This window comes from Pelophylax lessonae, assembly GCF_965119305.1.
Source record: "Pelophylax lessonae genome assembly, chromosome: 13".
NCBI lineage: Eukaryota > Metazoa > Chordata > Amphibia > Anura > Ranidae > Pelophylax > Pelophylax lessonae.
This window is the reverse complement of record NC_138780.1, coordinates 72,499,172-72,518,102: the sequence shown is the minus strand read 5'-3', so window position 1 is coordinate 72,518,102 and position 18,931 is coordinate 72,499,172. Positions and strand designations below refer to the sequence as shown.

General features: G+C 46.3%; 1 protein-coding gene across 1 annotated transcript in view; it reads right to left on the bottom strand.

Moving 5' to 3' along the window:
- The window catches only part of CCDC9B (coiled-coil domain containing 9B), a 364,648-nt gene that overhangs the window by 16,310 nt on the left and 329,407 nt on the right, over nt 1–18,931 (bottom strand). The window contains exon 11 of the mRNA XM_082275011.1: nt 15,728–15,815. Within this exon, the coding sequence (XP_082131137.1) occupies nt 15,728–15,815 (88 nt within the window). The remainder of the gene's footprint in view (nt 1–15,727; nt 15,816–18,931) is intronic.

Here is an 18,931-nt window from a genome sequence, read left to right as displayed (position 1 = left end):
AGGACGCTCACCAGTCGCAAGGACGCTCACCAGTCGCAAAGACACTCACCAGTCGCAAAGACACTCACCAGTCGCAAGATGCTCACCAGTCGCAAGGACACTCACCAGTCGCAAGGACACTCACCAGTCGCAAGATGCTCACCAGTCGCAAGGACACTCACCAGTCGCAAAGACACTCACCAGTCGCAAGACACTCACCAGTCGCAAGGACACTCACCAGTCGCAAGGACACTCACCAGTCGCAAGGACACTCACCAGTCGCAAGATGCTCACCAGTCGCAAGGACACTCACCAGTCGCAAGGACACTCACCAGTCGCAAGGAAACTCACCAGTCGCAAGACACTCACCAGTCGCAAGGACACTCACCAGTCGCAAGGACGCTCACCAGTCGCAAGGACGCTCACCAGTCGCAAGGACACTCACCAGTCGCAAGGACACTCACCAGTCGCAAGACACTCACCAGTCGCAAGGACGCTCACCAGTCGCAAGATGCTCACCAGTCGCAAGATGCTCACCAGTCGCAAGGAAACTCACCAGTCGCAAGGAAACTCACCAGTCGCAAGGACACTCACCAGTCGCAAGGACACTCACCAGTCGCAAGGACACTCACCAGTCGCAAGATGCTCACCAGTCGCAAGGACACTCACCAGTCGCAAGGACACTCACCAGTCGCTAGATACTCACCAGTGGTAAGATGCTCATCCATCCCACGTCAGTGCTCATCCATGCCACATCAGTGCTCATCCATGCCACGTCAGTGCTCATCCATGCCACGTCAGTGCTCATCCATGCCACGTCAGTGCTCATCCATGCCACATCCATGCCACCTCAGTGCTCATCTGTGCCACATCCATGCCACTTCAGTGCTCATCCGTGCCACATCAATGCCACGTCAGTGCTCATCCATGCCATGTCAGTGCTCATCCATGCCACATCAGTGCACATCCGTGCCAAATCAAAGCCACGTCAGTGCTCATCCGTGCCACATCCATGCAACGTCAGTGCCACATCAGTGCTCATCCATGCCACGTCAGTGCTCATCCGTGCCACACCCATGCCACTTCAGTGCTCATCCGTGCCACATCAGTGGTCATCTGTGCCACATCAATGCCACGTCAGTGCTCATCCATGCCACGTCAGTGCTCATTCGTGCCACATCAATGCCACGTCAGTGCTCATCCGTGCCCCATCCATGCCACATCAGTGCTCATCCATGCCACATCCATGCCATGTCAGTGCTCATCCGTGCCACATCCATGCCACGTCAGTGCTCATCCGTGCCACATCCATACCATGTCACTGCTCATCTGTGTCACATCCATGCCACGTCAGGGTGCTCATCTGTGCCTCATCCATGCCATGTCAGTGCTCATCCGTGCCACATCAATGCCACGTCAGGGCTAATCCATGCCACATCAGCGCTCATCAGTGCCACATCCATCCCACGTCAGTGCTCATCAGTGCCGCATCCATGCCAAGTCAGTGCTCATCAGTGCCACATCCATTCCACGTCAGTGCTCATCCGGGCCACATCCATGCCACATCAGTGCCACTACAATGCTTAACAGTGCCCTACAGTGTCTCACAAAATTGTAATGGGAAGTCAGGAAATGACGATGCTCCCTGCATGTTGGGCCTCTGTATGTGTCCAGGCTGTGGAAAAGTGTCACATATGTGGTATCGCCATACTCCGGAGGAGTGGCAGAATGTATTTTGGGGTGTCATTTTTGCCATGTACATGCTATGTGTTAGAAATGTCTTAAAAATGGACAACTTTGTGTAAAAAAAAAAAAATGCGTTTTGGTTTTCTTTCCACATTTCCAAAAACTTGTGGAAAAAAATGACATGTTCAAAAGACTCATTATGCCTCCTAGATCATGTGTTGGGGTGTTTTTTTTTCCAAAATGGGGTCATTTTGTGGGTAATTCCATTGTCCAGGTGCTCCAGGACTTTCAAAAGTGTGATAGGTCGTCAGAAAATTATATGTGTAATTTTTGCTTCTAGAACGCCTCACGGTGCTCCTTGGATGTTGGGCCTCTGTATGTGGTCAGGCTGTGGAAAAGTGTCACACATGTGGTATCGCCATACTCAGGAGGAGTAGCAGAATGTATTTTGGGGTGTAGTTGCAAGTATGCCTGTACAGTGTGTGAGAAATAACTTCGTAATATGACCATTTTGTGAAAAATATATATATTTTTTTAAAAATCTTCATTTTGCAAAGAATTGTGGTAAAAAATTAAAACTTCAAAAAATTCACCATGCCTCTTACTAAATACCTTGGAATGTCTACTTTCCAAAAAGGGGTCATTTGGGGGGGTATTTGTACTGTCCTGACTTGTTAGGGTCTCAAGAAATTAGATAGGCCTTCAGTACTTTAGGTGTGATCAATTTTCAATGATTGGCACCTTAGCTTGTAGACTCTATAACCTTCACAAAGACCAAAAAATGTATACTTATTTGGGTTATTTTTACTAAAGATATGTAGCAGTATAAATTTTAGTCAAAATTTATGAAGAAAAATTACTAAATTTGCAAAATTTAAAACCAAAACGAAGAAAAATGCTTTTTTTTTTACAAAATTTTCGGTCTTTTTTCATTTATAACGCAAAAAATAAAAACCCCAATTATGATTAAATACCACCAAAAGAAAGCTCTGTTTGTGTGAAAAAAAGGATGACAATTTCATATGGGGACAGTGTTGCATGATTGAGTAATTGTCATTCAAAATGTGAAAGCACTGAAAGCTGAAAATTGGTCTGGTTAGGAAGGGGGTTTAAGTGCCCAGTGGGTAAGTGGTTAATATGTGCAGCATGTGCTCTTTCCTTCAATGTATATAATCCTGTGAGTATAGTACATACAGCATTTTCACTTAGTAGACATTATTTGAAATGTATGTAAATGTTAGACATGCTGTGATTTATTGATATCCTAAAATATATTAAAATATCCTGAGATATATCTGTAGTGCAAAGTTACTGGATCCAGACTAGGGAATGTGAATAAACCACTGATTGCTGTAAGCGATAGTAACTTATTGTTATTAGCACCCTATTAGTAAGACTCCTGCTGACAGGTAGATTTCTCCTCCTATAAGCCCTAAGGCCGGGTTCACATACTGTATGCCCAGCCGAGGTTTCAGTGCAATTTTTAAAAGGAGTCCAGTGTGATTTCGTTCACCGTTTCAGGTACAAATTTTTTACTTGAAATCACACCTAATCGGACTGAAAAACGTACAGGACTCTTTAAAAACGGAATGCGGCCGGCCCCTACATATGTGGACTGTCTCCATAGAAAGCTAGATCGGTTCACAGGTCATGCGAATCAGATGTGGTTCAAAACTCCTCCAATTCACATATATGTGAACCAAGCTCAAACCTGATTTTTTTTTTTTTTAAAGATGACAAGTAGTTTTACAACTGCCATTTTATATCTTAACCAATTGCTGACCGCTCACATGGAGCGTACTGCGGCAAAGTGGCTCGATTCTGTCCAGCGACGTAGACCTACGTCGCTGGACTCCTCCCCTTGTGGGAGGCGCGCGCCGCCGGAGGCTCGCTCCCGCTGTATTCAGACACAGCGGGAGTCGGGCCAGGGGAGGAGAGGCGGTGATTGGAGCTAGCCGACTCTTCAGTAGAAACGTGTTGGGGGAGCCAGCCGTGCTGCTACAGGTCCCGGATCGCACTGCAGGCGACCGCGACTTCTTCTGAGCATTTTGCTGTCAACCTCAAAGGATGTTTGTAAGTGTTTTTACCATTTTTTATTCAATAAACCGTCCCTTCCTCTTCTTTATTGTGGCCCTACTGGCAATTCTACCCGTGGAAGCCTCCAGACCCATCAGAAGATACCGGAAAGCTCCGTCCATCCATCCATCCATCCCTCTGGATATTTTATCAAGTGTGGCCGTTTGACTGGACTCCCTGGTACCACAGCATATGCTCCATTCTCTCTCCATAGTGGTAAGAGTCCATTCACATCACTGGGTGTCACCTTAAGTTTTCAGTTTTTGCACCAAGTCACGTTTTACTGGATTATTGTTTTGGTAAGAGGTTAATTCACTTATCACCAATCAAATTGGTCCGTTTTACATGCATCACCTTGGGAACACTCCCCTTCAGATGGAATAGACTCCTCATTGTTTTCTGCATTGTTTTCTGGATTTTTTCACATATGGACAATGTTTATTGTTTTATTGTTTAGTAATAGCGCACTTTTGTAATTTTCAGTTACAATTTTTTTTCACACATTCTCTTCATCACAGTGCTGCTTTTACACTTTCATATTGGTTTGCACACCTTTTTTCATTATCATTTGGAAATATATAGCCAAGGCCGATGCTTGGCCTTTGATAGTGCCCAAAACCAACCACAGTTCAACCCCTTTGTGCAGAAATGCCAAAATCCTAGCGATTGAAAACAAGCAAGGATGCACCATCAACGATTCTCACCATGAAATGTACGATTTCCACGTATAATGATATATCTTCCTGGAAGTCGACTTCCTAGCCTTCAACAGCGTAGGAATCAGAGTCAGAAAGACCTCTATCTCTCAACACCTGGCTTTCAACAGCCATGCCATTAAAGCCAGGGACTGTAAAGCAGGATGGAAGATCGGACCTTGAGACAACAGTTCTTCCCTAAGAGGAAGTCTTTAAGGAGCATCGGCGACCAACCTTACTAGGTCTGCGTACCAAGACCGGGAAGGTCAGTCTGGGGCCACCAGAATGACCAGAATCCCTTTTACCTCTATCTTGCGTAGAAGCCTTGGCAGGGGTTTCAGCAGTGGAAAGGCATTAATCAGCCAATACTGACCTCAAGGAGCCACCAGTACATCTGTGGCATCGGCCATAGCATCTCGAGACCTGGCTACAAACCTCTGCACCTTCTTGAGACGAGAAGCAAACGGATTGACCTCTGGTGTCCTGCACTGAGCACACAGGAGATAAAAAACCTCCGGATGTAGACACCACTCCCCTTGATCCAACACCTGACGACTCAGGTAATCTGCTTGCCAGTTCTCCACACCCGGAATGTGCACAGCAGAGAGGGCTGGAACAAACCTTTCCACCTCCTTGGCCACCAAGACACTTTTTGTGCCCCCCTGGTGATTGATGTAAGCCACAGCCGTGGCATTGTCTGATTGAATCCGAACAGGACAATCTTGCAAACGAGTCATCCAGTGATTCAGACAAAGCTTTATTGCTCTGAGCTCCAAAACGTTTATCAGTAGTTCAAACTCTTCTACTGTCCAGGTTCCCTGGGCACAGAGCTTCCCCAGCACCCAGCCCCAGCCTGACCGGCTGGCGTCCATGGTTACCACTGTCCAAAACAACGGGAGGAAGGACTTGCCCTTTTAGTGCTGGAAATTGAATCCACCACAACATTTTTTGCAGCTTGTCCAGGGGTAGAAAGACCTTTGCCAAAGCGGAATCTAGAGTCAGGCCCAGATAATCCAGTCTCAAGGAAGGTATCAGGGCGGATTTGTGAAATTGATGGTCCAGCCGAACTCCTGCAGGGTTTTGACAGTGATTGTCAGGTCGCCCATCAGGGCTGAATGGGTGTCCGCTTTCAACAGGATATCGTCTAGATACCCCAGTACCGCAAACCCCCATTGGCGCACCAATGGCCAACACTGGTGCTAGCACCTTGGAAAACACCCTGGGTGCGGAGGCGAGACCCAAGGGTAATGCCACAAATTGATAATTCTCTTCTGCTACTGCAAAAGCGAAGAAACCGCAGGTGCTCAGCGTAAATAGGGATGTGTAGATATGCGTCCTTGATATCTATGGAGGCTAAAAAGTCTCCCTGGTGCAGTGACGCCACTACCGTTTGAATGGATTTCATCCGAAACTTCTGTACCCGCACCGTGTACACACCTTGACCTCCTTTCTGGGCACGGTGAATAGGTTTTAATAAAACCCTGGAAAGCGTTCCTGAGAAGGAACCGGTACAATCACTCCTTGCGACAGCAAATCATATACCGCCCCTCGAAAGTCCCTTAACTGGTCTGAAGATAGGTGAAGATTGGACGGGAGGAACCTGTCCGACGGTCGAGATCTGAATTCGATCTTATACCCTGATCGGATCAGTTTGTGAACCCATTTGTCCTGAATCAAGGAGGTCCATGGTTCCGGAAAGAGGCGAAGATGTCCCCCCACCCCAAAAGCTGGTGAAGGTGCCCCTTCATGCAGATGAAGATTTAGATTTGCCTTACCATGGTTTCTTGGAACCCCCAGCAGACCTGAACGTTTTTCCTTTTTCTTGTGACCCGGAGCTACGAAAAAGACAACTATGAGCAGTAAAGGAATGCTCCCGCCTAGGACATGGCGCCTTGTGCTTAGAGGATTGAAGAAGAAGAGTACTCTTACCCTCGGTGAGACCTTTGATCAACTCGACCAGAGAGGATCCAAACCATATCTCCCCTGTGAAGGGAAGGTCAGTCAAGGCCTTTTTGGAAGCCTAGTCAGCAGACCAGATTATTAGCCACACCATGCGCCTAATAGCAATCCCCACTGCCGACACCCTGGTCAATAGCGGAGCCGCATGCAGGGACGAATCGCACATGAACACCAGGGCTTGAGCCGACTGGTCCATTAGTTCCAGCACTGCAGAGGGGAGCCGTTGAGCTTCCAAGTTACTTTTAAATAACTTCACCCATTCAGTAACCGTCTGCGACACCAGAATGTTCACAAAACTGAGTTTTTGACTTACCGTAAAATCCTTTTCTCTTAAGTTACTGATGCATGTCAGTAGGGTTATGCTGCCCCCTACAGAAGTAGGACATTGGACAGAAAAAAAATTCTGGCTATGCCTATGGGTAGTCCCAGAGGGTATACCTTTGCTCTCCTGGCATAGAATGTCAGTTTTGTATCAAAGCAGTGTCAGAGAAGTAACACCAACCCAACTCAAAATAGAGGGGTGGGTACTGCGTCCGTCAATGAACTTGAGAAAAGGATTTTACAGTAAGTCAAAAATCCATTTTTTTCTATTGTTCATTGACGGACGCAGTTCCTGATGCATATCAGTAGGGACGTCCCAAAGCAGTGCCATAAAATAAGGGGTGGGAACAGCAGGAAAAAAAAAAAAAACAATCTCCAAGGCTAAACATAGCCAACCAGGCAACATAGGACTCATCAGAACAACAAGATCAGGTCCACCTGAAACAAACAGTAAACACCCTCAAGGAAGGCCAAAAAGCCCCCTAAACAGCAGCCTGCAAAACTTTGCGGCCAAAAGAGGCATTCGCAGATGTCAGCACATTCACCTTCTAAAATTTGGTAAAGGTGTGAACAGACGACCAGGTAGCCGCCTTGCAAACCTGAAGCACAGATGCCTGATGGCGAAAAGCCCAGGAAGCACTAAACGCCTGAGTAGAATGCGCCTTAACAGGGAAAGGTGGAACCTGACCCTTAATTGAATAAGCCTGCACAACTGTCTGTCTGATCTATCTGGAAATAGTCACAGCGGACACAGGCAGCCCTTTCTTTGGACCACCCGTGAGAACAAAGAGCGAATTGGACTTTCAAAAAGACTCACTAGTCGCCAAGTAAACCCTGATTGCCTGAACCATATCCAGAGTATGCAGTGCAAACTCCTTAGGATGTTTTAGCTTAAGACACAAAAAGGGTAACACGATGTGACGTCCTAATTTAGGTGAAAACTGGAAACTACCTTCGAAAGGAAGGATGGATCCAGACGAAGTACTAATTTATCCCTGTGAACCACCAGGTAGGAAGAATGACAGGACAACGCCGCCAGTTCCGACACCCTGTGTGCAGAAGTGATTGCCACCAAAAAAGCCAGCTTCTGGGATAAGGTAAGCGGGGGAATCTCCTGAATACTTTCGAAGGGAGGCTACTTGAGAACCAACAGCACCAAATTAAGATCCCAAGTTGACAACAGAAGTCGCACCAGAGGTACCAAGTGTCGTACCCCCTGGATGTTACGCATCAGGGAGTGGGTGGCCAATGGCCTTTGGAAGAAAAATGCCAAGGCCGAGACCTGACCCATGATAGTACTCAAGGCCAGCTTTTGATCAACTCCCCGTGGAAGGAAAGCCAAGATCAGAGCCACCGAGTAAGAGCGAGGGAGAGCCCCAAGAGACTCACACCACGCAATATACGACTTCCACTTACGATGATGAATCTTCCTAGAAGTCGCTTTCCTCGCTTTAAGCAGAGTGGGAATCATTGAAGCAGACAATCCCCTGTCCTTCAGCACCTGGCTTTCAACATCTAAGCCATCAAGCCAGTGACCGTAAAGCAGGATGGAAGATTGGCCCTCGAGACAGTAGATCCTCCCTGAGAGGAAGTCTCCAAGGAGCGTGTGCGACTAGTCTGACCAGGTCAGCATACCAAGATCGGCGAGGCACATCCGGAGCCACAAGAATGACGGAATCCCTTTCGCCTTGATCTTGCAAAGAAGTCTTGGCAGCAACTTGAGAGGAGGGAAGGCATACATCAGCTGATACTGACCCCATGGGCCACCAGCATGTCTTCGGCATCCACCAGAGGATGCCGGGAGCGTGCCACAAACATCTGTACTTTTCTGTTGACCGGAGACGCCAACAGATCTACATCTGGAGTGCCCCAACGAAGGCACAACTGCTGGAAGAATGGAGGGACCATTCCCCCGCATCCAAGGCTTGTCGACTGAGGTAATCCGCCTTCCAATTTTTCACTTCTGGAATGTGAACAACTGAGGGAGTTGCAAGGGCAATTTTGGTGCCCCCTTGGTGATTGACATAAGCCACGGCCGTGGCATTGTCCGATTGAATGCGCACTGGATAACCCTGCATTTACTCAGTCCAGTGGACTAGGCAAAGCCGGATCTCTCTCAGCTCCAGAACATTGATCAGTAACCTGGAACTGGTGTGTTTTTTATAGGGCAGGGCAGCTGTAACCAACACCTCCAATCTCATCTCATTGATTGGACTCCAGTTGGCTGACATCTCACTCCAATTAGCTCTTGGAGATGTCATTAGTCTAGAGGTTCACATACTTTTTCCACCTGCACTGTGAATGTTTACATGGTGTGTTCAATAAAAACATGGCAACATTTCATTTTTTGTGTGTTATTAGCTTAAGCAGACTGTGATTGTCTATTGTTGTGACTTAGATGATGATCAGATCACATTTTTGACCAATTTGTGCAGAAATCCATATCATTCCAAAGGGTTCACATACTTTTTCCTGCAGCTTTATGTGTATATATATATCTATATATATATATATAGTTACATAGTTAGTCAGGTTGAAAAAAGACACAAGTCCATCTGGCTCAACCAATAAAAAAAAAAACAGTAAAGAAAACCCAACCATACAATCCCATATACACAATCCTATACCCACAGTTGATCCAGAGGAAGGCAAAAAAAACCCCAGCAAAGTATGATCCAATTTGTTACACCAGGGGAACAAAAATCCTTCCTGATCCCCCGAGAGGCAATCGGATATTCCCTGGATCAACTTTACCTATAAATATTAGTACCCATTTATATTATGTCCACCCAGGAAATAATCAAGTCCTTTTTTAAAAGCAATCTAGTGAGCTGGCCAGAACCACCACTGGAGGGAGTCTATTCCACATTTTCACATCTCTTACAGTGAAGAAACCTTTCCGTATTTGGAAACAAAATCGGTTTTCCTCTAGACGTAAAGAGAGAGTGCCCCTTGTCCTCTGTGTTGACCTTAAAGTGAATAACTCAAGTGCACTATATGGACCCCTTATGTATTTATACACGTTGATCATATCCATAGTTCTTGGAGTTTTTCCTGAGGAAGAAGTGCCCAGAAAATCCAGTCTATGAAAGGGACCAAAGACGACTTCTGACAGTTCAGAAACCACCCAAACTCCTCCAGAGTTATCATGGTGATTGCCAAATTTGTTTCCAGCACCATAGGAGACTCCGTACCGATATCCTCCGCTTCCGCAACAGCGCCAGGATCGCGGCCAACACCTTGTGAAGACCCAGAGGAGCAGAGGCAAGACCAACGGGCAATGCCACAAACTAATAGTGATCCTCTCCCACGGCAAACGGAGAAAATGTTGGTGTCCTGCACAGATTGGGATGTAAAGGTAGGCATCTTTGACATCTATGGAGGCCAGGAAATCCCCCTGATGTAGGGAGGCCACCACCGTGCAAACCGATTCCAACATGAACCTTTGAACTTGCACAAAGCAATTAAGTGCTTTCACGTCCAGGATTGGACGCACCTGGTCTTCCTTCCTGGGAACCGTGAACAGGTTTGAATAAAAGCCCTGAAAACATTTCACACACTGAACTGGAACTATTACCCCCTGTTGCACCAGGTCCTGAACTGAACTGCCCCAGAGAGCGCTAGCAAGCGATCCGGGGACAGTCGCACATTGGAAGGGAAAAATCTTACCGGAGGGAATGATCGAAAATCGATCTTGTAACCTGACCGTATGACCTCCTGAACCCATTTGTCTGGCATCCGGGATAGCCACAGGGCCGGGAACCGGCAAAGACGTTCCCCCACCCCAGATACAGGTAAGGGTGCAACTTCAGGCCGAGGAGGTCTTGTCCTCAGGTCTGGAGAAACCGGACTTTTGTTAGCCAGACCAGGGTCACTTGGACCCGCCCGAGGGAGTCTTGAAGGGCTTCGCCTTATCAACTGACCCTGAGAAACGAAAAAACATTTTGTGTGCGGAGAAGGAGGGACCCCGTCTGCGACGAGGGTCCTTTCCCTTGTTAGCCTGTGGAAGAAAGTTACTCTTCCCCCCCCCCCCCCCCCCCGTCCCCCCCCCCCCCCCGTAAGACCCTTAATGTCATCACCAGGGTAGCTCCAAACAGGCGATCTCCTTGAAAAGGTAGATCAGTCAAGGCCTTCTTTGAAGTCTGATCCGCAGACCAGCACTTCAGCCAAAGTATACGCCAAAGGACCACTGCAAAAACGGACAGTCGGTCCAATATGGGAGCAGTGTCCAGCGCGGCATCGCGACAAATTGCAGCCCCTGCACCAGCTGGTCCAACAGCTCCTGGAAGTCAGAGGGTACCCGTTTCTTCTCCAGGCCATGGCGTAGTAACTTAGCCCATACAGTCAACGTGTGCAGAACAAGGGCAACCGTAAAACACCGGTCTCAGTGCAGACCCCACCCACAGCCTCTGCCTTCCTATCCTACGGATCCTTAAAGGACGGGGAATCCTCCACTGGGATAACGGTAGCCTTATTCAGTCTTGAGAACAGAGGGTCCACTTCTTTATAAGGGACTCAAAAGGATAGTGTCTAGCAATCCACTCAGGGGAATGCTTTGGACGGTCCCATTCTTTTTTGAGCATGTTGTCAAAATACGCAGCAAAGGGGAAAACCTGTGCCGCTCTGGATGGCTTGTGAGTGCCAAACATAACCAGCGCCCCAGTCGCAGCTGTAGCTGCGACCTCCATTTTCTGTGTCTCACGCACAGAAACTAGTGCGTCCACCAGCGCCTTATCTTGCGCGGCAGCAGAGGTAGAAATGTCATCCTCACTGTCAGAGGAGACAGGGCGCGAGGTAGCGGACCCGGCAGGGAGACTCGCGTCTGCGGTGGCTGAGTCAGACTCAGAACCTGAGGTATCAGATGAGGCAGGGGTAGGCAGAGGGCATTTCTTAGCACCTCGCTCCTTTAAAGACCACCTCCACCCAGGACACAAATGCTTCCAGGACCGCCAAAATTGCATCGGTAGACAACTGGGATACGGAGGGCCCTGCAGCCTCCCCAAGGGGGTCAGGTAGGAACACATGATCTGTAGGGTCCATGATGCACCAGGGGAACCCGTCAGCAAAAAGCTGAAAAAAATTACAGACATTTTTTTATTTTTTTTTAAAAAGTCCCACTGCACCTCAGGTCAGGCAATTGTGCTGGAGACCCCCAGCGGAGAGAGAGAGAGACCACCAGACTCACTGTACCAAGATGCAGCAGAAGGCCCCAGACCGTCTGCACGTGTCAGTAGCAAGCTCGATCCAAAAGGAAATGAGCTGAGAAACTATCCAGGGTATAGGGAGGGGCTCCACCCACAGAACAACGTCTCCAGGAACTCCCATACAGATTCCTAGAAGAATAATCCACCGCAAAATGGCCGTGCCCGGTGTACCAAGATGGCCGCCCATTTCAGCACGTTGCTCCAAGAAAATTGGGCCCCCATGCCATCTGCAGCGAAAACGAGGACCCTCAGGGGGGCCCCCAGGCTCCACAGTGGGATCGATCAGCAAGTGGGCCTTGGAGGTACAGATCGAGACCCCCCCTGCACAATCGTTTGTCCGCCGCCGGACCATGTGACCCCCCATTCGGTCTGGAAACGTGGTCTCAGCCCCAGGGAGTAGACCCAACCGCCCCAAGCGTGGGGGGGGGGGGTGCAGGTAACAGAGGGGGTGCGTGACAAGACAGAGGGGAACCCAGGATTGTGAGGGTCCGACCGTCCCAGGGAGGGACCTGCGCCCACCCCAAAATATGCCAGGGTAAGAGGGGGGAACATTTACTCACCATACCAGGAACACAGGCAGGCGCCATCTCCTGACAGGCCCCCTCCCAGCCGAAGTGGGGGTGCTGTCAGCCAAATATGACCGCTGCGACTCTGGCCTAGACCCAGTTGTGTGCGGCCTGGCGAGACGTTTAACTCGCAGGGCCAGTCCCCGTCCAGTGGGACTATGTTGCCACCGACCCAGCATTGAGCTCAGGCCTGCGCATGCTCATTATAAACAACAAACAAACACAGGGGTGCACAGGCCTAGTGCATTATCCATTGGTTGGTTTATTAAAAGTAAAAAGATTAAAAATACTCACAAACGAGTTTCTTGGTTAAAAGCATATCACATGAGGAACGCAGTCCTCAGTAGTAAGATCTGAGGTTAAGTAGTGGCTAACGCGTTTCGAGGCTTAGCCTCTTCCTCAGAGACTAAAAAAGCATGTCTAAGCCCTTGCTTAAATACTATACAATGACATTTGAAACAAAGACACAGATTGGGGTCAGACCCTCCTCCTGTGGGGCGTGTGTAAAGAGCGCCCGCCCACCTCATCAATGGGCAATATGCTCATTGGCTGGCGTGGATGACCACTGGATCTATACATTCAGCCCGTTGCCCAGATCCGGCATAGTTGCTTTTAGATCTCATAGGAAAAAATCTGGAGAAAAGCGAACTAAAAAAAAATTAACTAGAAAGAACTTTGCCAGAACCAGTGATCCCAGCAGGGAACTAGGTCCTTACTCCTGGACTAGACAGATTAAAACTGACATCCTATGCAGGAAGAGAGAGGGTGTACCCTCTGGGACTGCCCATAGGCATAGCCAGAAATATTTTTCTGTCCAGTGTCCTACTCCTGTAGGGGGCAGTATAACCCTACTGATATGCATCAGGAACTGCGTCCGTCAATGAACGACAGAGAAAAGTAGTTTTCAAAATGGAACACGCTATCACGTGTAGGTGATGGGACGGAGACTCCATCCGTCTATCCACGGGGTCCACAAAAGTCGAGGATTCCTCCACCGGAACCACAGGAGATTTATTCAGCCTGGAAACTGGGTGATCCACCTTCGGTGGCACAGTCCACCTAGTGGATATTGCATCCGCAAAAGGGTAACGGCGTTTAAAATGCTTAGGCACTACATGTGCGTGATGTGCCGCTATTGTTCATCCACAATGTTATGAAACATTTCAGGACAAGGGAACACCTTGCCCGATTTATGGGATTGCGGAGCCAAAGGACACCTGTGTACCCGACACTGTATATTCATCTGCCACTTTTAAAGTTTCCTGCCCTGAAACTATAAGGGCTTCCACCAAGGCGTATGCCCACGCTGCGGCTGAGGAGGACAGGTCCTCTTCCCCGTCGGAATGCAAAGACACAGACCCTTCAGGGTGGGATACGTCTGCGGTGGCCATATCTGCCTCAGAGTCTGAAGACACTGCTGATGGAAGTGAAGGCAGAGGGCGTTTGCGGCTGGCAACACTTGTAATTACAAAATCTACCTTTAACATCAAGCTTTGTATAAATGCTGTGAGATCAGGCTGTGACTGTGACCCAGAAGGGTCCGCAGGGGCACCCAAGGGGTCTGTAGGTGAATTTTTATCCTGGGACTCCATTTTTCACTGGTATGAAAAAAGGTGCAGTGCCTCTTCAACTGGTTGCCAACCGCCCGTCGCCTTTTTACTGCGGCAGTGTGGCCCTCCTGCGTGAACCGACGTAGACCTACGGAAGCAGGGACTCCGATGCATGGGACTCCGACTGCCGCCTGACACCCACGATCACTCCCCGCTGTGAGAGAAGAACGGTCAGCTGTTGTAAACACAGATGACCGTTCTTCTCCCTGGAATGATCACAGAGCTTCTGTGATCCTTTTATATAGGATCACAGGTCTCTCTATGACCATTTCACAAGCCACACCCCCCCCCCCCCACAGTTAGAGTCACTCCCCTAGGCTCACATTTAACTTCTTGATCACCCACAGTGTTAACCCATTCCCTGCCAGTGTCATTATTACAGTAACAGTGAATATTTTTAGCACTAATTACTGTAGTAATGTCACTGGTTCCCCCAAAAGTGTCAAAAATTTAAGTTAGGGGTCCGATCTGCCTGCCGCAATGTCGCTGTCCCGATAAAAATTGCATATCGCCGCCATAACTAGTAAAAAAAAAAAAAAAAAAAAAAACAATAAAAATGACATAAATCTTTCCCGTTGTTAGTAGGCACAATAACTTTTGTGCAAACCAATCAAAATACGCTTATTGCGATTTCTTTAACCAAAAATATGCAGCCGAAAACAAATTGGCCTACAATGTTAAGTTTTGATTTTTACATTTTTTGGGGGGAAATGGTATATAGCAGAAAGTGAAAAATATTGTTTTTCTTTCAGAAGTGTCGCTCTTTTTTTGTTTAATAAGCAAAAAATAAAAATCACACAGGTGATCAAATACCACCAAAAGAAAGCTCTATTTGTGGGTAAAAAAAGAACAAATTTTATTTGGGTACAGTGTCGCACGACCACGCAATTGTCAGCTAAAGTAGACAGCGCCGAAACGCAAAATATAGCCTGGTCATTAAGGGAGAAAATCTTCTGGTCCAGAAGTGGTCACCAAATTACGATCCCACCGCTATAATTGTGGACTACCAAACCCCAGACTAGTACAATCTAACAGTAGAGTGTATAAGGAAAACCCACAGGGGACCCCATAAAAGGTTACTGAACTGCTCAGGAGACTGCCAGCATGTCCTGTGAAAACGAAAGTGAAACTAATCTGCACAGGAAAAGGAAGGAACAGCTTGTGTCTTTGCTAGAATTAAAGTGCCATACCTGTTGCTTGTAGTTCTCCAGGAACTAAGTAGTGAAAACAAAACAAAAAAAAATCATAAAATAAAAAAATTTCCCTATTAACAGCTAAGACCGAAGCACCAGCAGGGAGCTAGGTCCTATTCCTAAACTAGGCAGAAACATTCTGCAGGCTGAAGCAGTGTGTGGGGTTATGCCTGCAGAGACGGCCCCATAGGCGTGGTAAAGTTTTTTTCCTGCCTAGTGCCTATTCCTGATAGGAGGAGCATAACCCAATGGTCTAAAGAAGATGGAGCTGCGTCTGTCAAATAATCGAGAAAATAATATTTGCATCTTTTTATGAATGACCCAGTGGTGAGATTGCCATACATGCAGCAAGCTAGAATTTATGACTTTTATTAATTGGCCCTCTTGACTTATTCTTGTGGAAACAGGACTATAAAAAGGTATGGAACACAGAGTTACCTTTGGGCTCTGCCAGTAAGTCGATCCTTTCCTTTTGCTTGACTACTTTTTGTCTGTATATTTTCAATATTAACTGGTTTTCCGAGCCCTAGGAAATGTGAAAGAAAATTATTTCTGAGATAAGAAAGTCAAGAAGTAGATTAATAACACTACTCATATGGAGTGGAATACAGACTGATGTCAAATTTGTCATCAAAACAGGAGCATTGGTTATCAGCCTGCACTGACCATTACATATACAGCAGCTGCAGAGATTGGTTGCTATTTGCAAACATTTACTGTGATTGGTTCTGTCTGGGGGAGAATAGAATATTGTATAAAATATTGTCACTGGTGACGATGCCATTCAGTTTAATAATTTTCGTATTTCAGAAGTCAATACTGTATACACAATTACAGTTATTAGAAATATAAAAACAAAGACAGAAGTGTGGGACTTTGAGTGAGGTCAACTAGACAAAGATTTATTGAATAAATACATATAATATGAAGACAATATGAAGAAAATATATTTTTGCAATATTTCTTCTTTAGAGAAAATCTGTAATGGGGAAGTATGAATTGTCTATCTTTGGCTTCAGTACTTCAGACTCACAGACCTGAAACAAGTACATAGCAAGTTGATTTTTATTTATGACAGGTTCTTATACAGCGCCATCAATTTATGCAGCGGTTTACACATATATATTGTACATTCGGATCAGTTCCTGCTCTCAAGGAGCTTACAATCTAAGGTCCCTAACTCACATTCATACATATACTTGGGCCAATTTACAAAGGATCCAATGAATCTACCAGAATGTCTTTGGAGTGTGGGAGGAAACCGGAGTGCCCAGAGGAAACCCACGCAGGCACAGAGAGAACATGCAAACTCCAGGCAGGTAGTGCCATGGTTGGGATTCGAACTGGTGAATCTAGTTCTGCTAGGCGAAAGTGCTAATCACTTAGTCACTTTGCTGTTAATTTAGCTAAATCCTGAATGGCAGAGTGTATTCTAGGTCAATAACTCAATGTATTAAAGCCAGTGGATCAACAACCAAGAAGTAAAAAAATCTTTCCCAATACCCTGAAGGCAACTGGATATTTAATGGATCAACGATCTCTAATGTTATTATCCAGTTATATTTTGTTCAATATACTTAAGACTTAAATTTTTTTTTTTTAGCAAGCAATGCAGAGTAACACTGGAACAATAGAAGGAATGTGTCCTGTACTGCATACGAATTTTTCAGGTCAAATAAAAGGCCTCTTACATTTTTTGTACAGTACAGGGCACCGGCTAGATATTTATACTTGCAGACCGTGGGACCTCCCCAAGCAATGTATAAGAGGAGCTACAACAAGGCAAACTATAGCAACCAACAATAACAAAAAAAGACCATCTGCAAGAACCTGTCTGCAAGAAGCCGCAGAAGCTTGGGTGTCCAACCAGTAAAACTTGAAAATGTTATGAACTGAAGGCCAGGTGGCGAACTTGCAAAGCTGGGCAACAGAGACTTGGTGTCCGAATGCTGAGGAAACACCCATGAATTTGGTGCAGTTAGCTCATATGAGTGCTGGAGGGGTCTATCCATATACAGTAGTGAATTTTGAAGCAGGATGTCCTTTGCAAGTCCTTAATGACAATAGAAAGACCATCTTCCTTTTGAAAGCTGTAGCTTTTAGATTAACTCAGAGCTTGGACAATGTCCAGACTTTGAAAAGCAATCTGGGGTGCTTAGGAGCAGGGCACAAAGAACGAACGTATGGGTCTTCATTAACGTGGAAAGTAGACACCACCTTAGGTAGAAAGGTAGGTCTTGGCCATAGGACTACTTTACTCTGCTTTTGTGAAGGATCAGGAATGGCTCCTTTACAAGGGAGAGACGCTATTTCAGAGACATGCCTGGCAGATGTGATAGCCACTAAGAAGGCTACTTTGCAGGACAGATCAATTAAAGAGTTCCCTGATGGGTTCATAGGGTGGCTTCTGCAGGACAGAGGGGAAAATGTAACATCCCAGAGAAACACAGGGTGCTGTAAGGGTGGCATAATCTGATAAACACCTTTAACCACTTCCCACAAACTGACATACCTGTATGTCAGCTTGAACAAGTGGTTGTACCGGGGCGATGCAGCTAGAGGCATCACCTCTGTACCATTTTTTAGAGCCGGCAGTCGGCTTTCTGATAAAAACCAATGCAGCCCCCCCCCCCCCTCCTGCCACCTTCCGCCGCTCTGCCCGGGTCTCCGTCCCACCGGAAGACCCAAACAACCAGCCGACACATCCGCCGGCTGGTTAGAGTCCCTAACGAAGCTGGATTTGGCTTCGATCGGGTCTCCGATCAAGTAACCTGGAAGTGCTGTCTCAATGTCACTTCTGGTTTACTCGGCTGCAAACAGCGCCAAATTGAAGAAAGTGACAGTATTCAAAAATGCAGATTTTGGTGTTTTGAATACTTTAAGTGCAAAATAGGGATTTGGGGTCTTTTAGTCCATAAAGAGTACCTCTCACTGCCTATTACTGTCACAAGGGATGTTTACATTCCTTGTGACAGCAATAAAAGTGATCAGAATTTTTTTTTTTAAAGGAACAGTGGAAAAAAATAGAACAAAACAAAAAAAAAAGAAATATATACGCAAGTCAAGCCCACAAATGTAAACAGTGTTCAACTCACACGTGAGGCAACGCCGCGGTCGTCAGAGCGAGAGCAATAATTCTAGCAAAATACTTCCTCTGTAATGCTAAACTGGTAACCGTCAACATTTTTTAAAGCGTTGCCTATGGAAATCTTCAAGTATCGTAATTGTGTGCGCAATTTTAAACCATAACGTTAGGTATCTATTTACTTGACGTGACATCATCTTTCACAATATACAAAAAAAATTGGGCTAACTTTACAGTTTAGCTTTTTTTAAATTCAGTGAAGTGTATTGTTTTCCCAAAAAATTGAGTTTGAAAGACAAAATACAAAATATTGCAACAACCGCCATTTTATTCTGCAGAGTCTTTGCTATAAAAATAAATATATATATATATATATATATATATATATATATATATATATAAAAATAATGTTTGGGGGTTCTAAAAGATTTTCTGGCAAAAAAACACTGATTTTAACTTGTAAACAACATGTGTCCGAAATAGGCTTGGTCCTTAAGTGGTTAATAAAGAGCTTTACAAGGCATAATGAAGCCAAAGTTACATAGTTACTCAGGTTG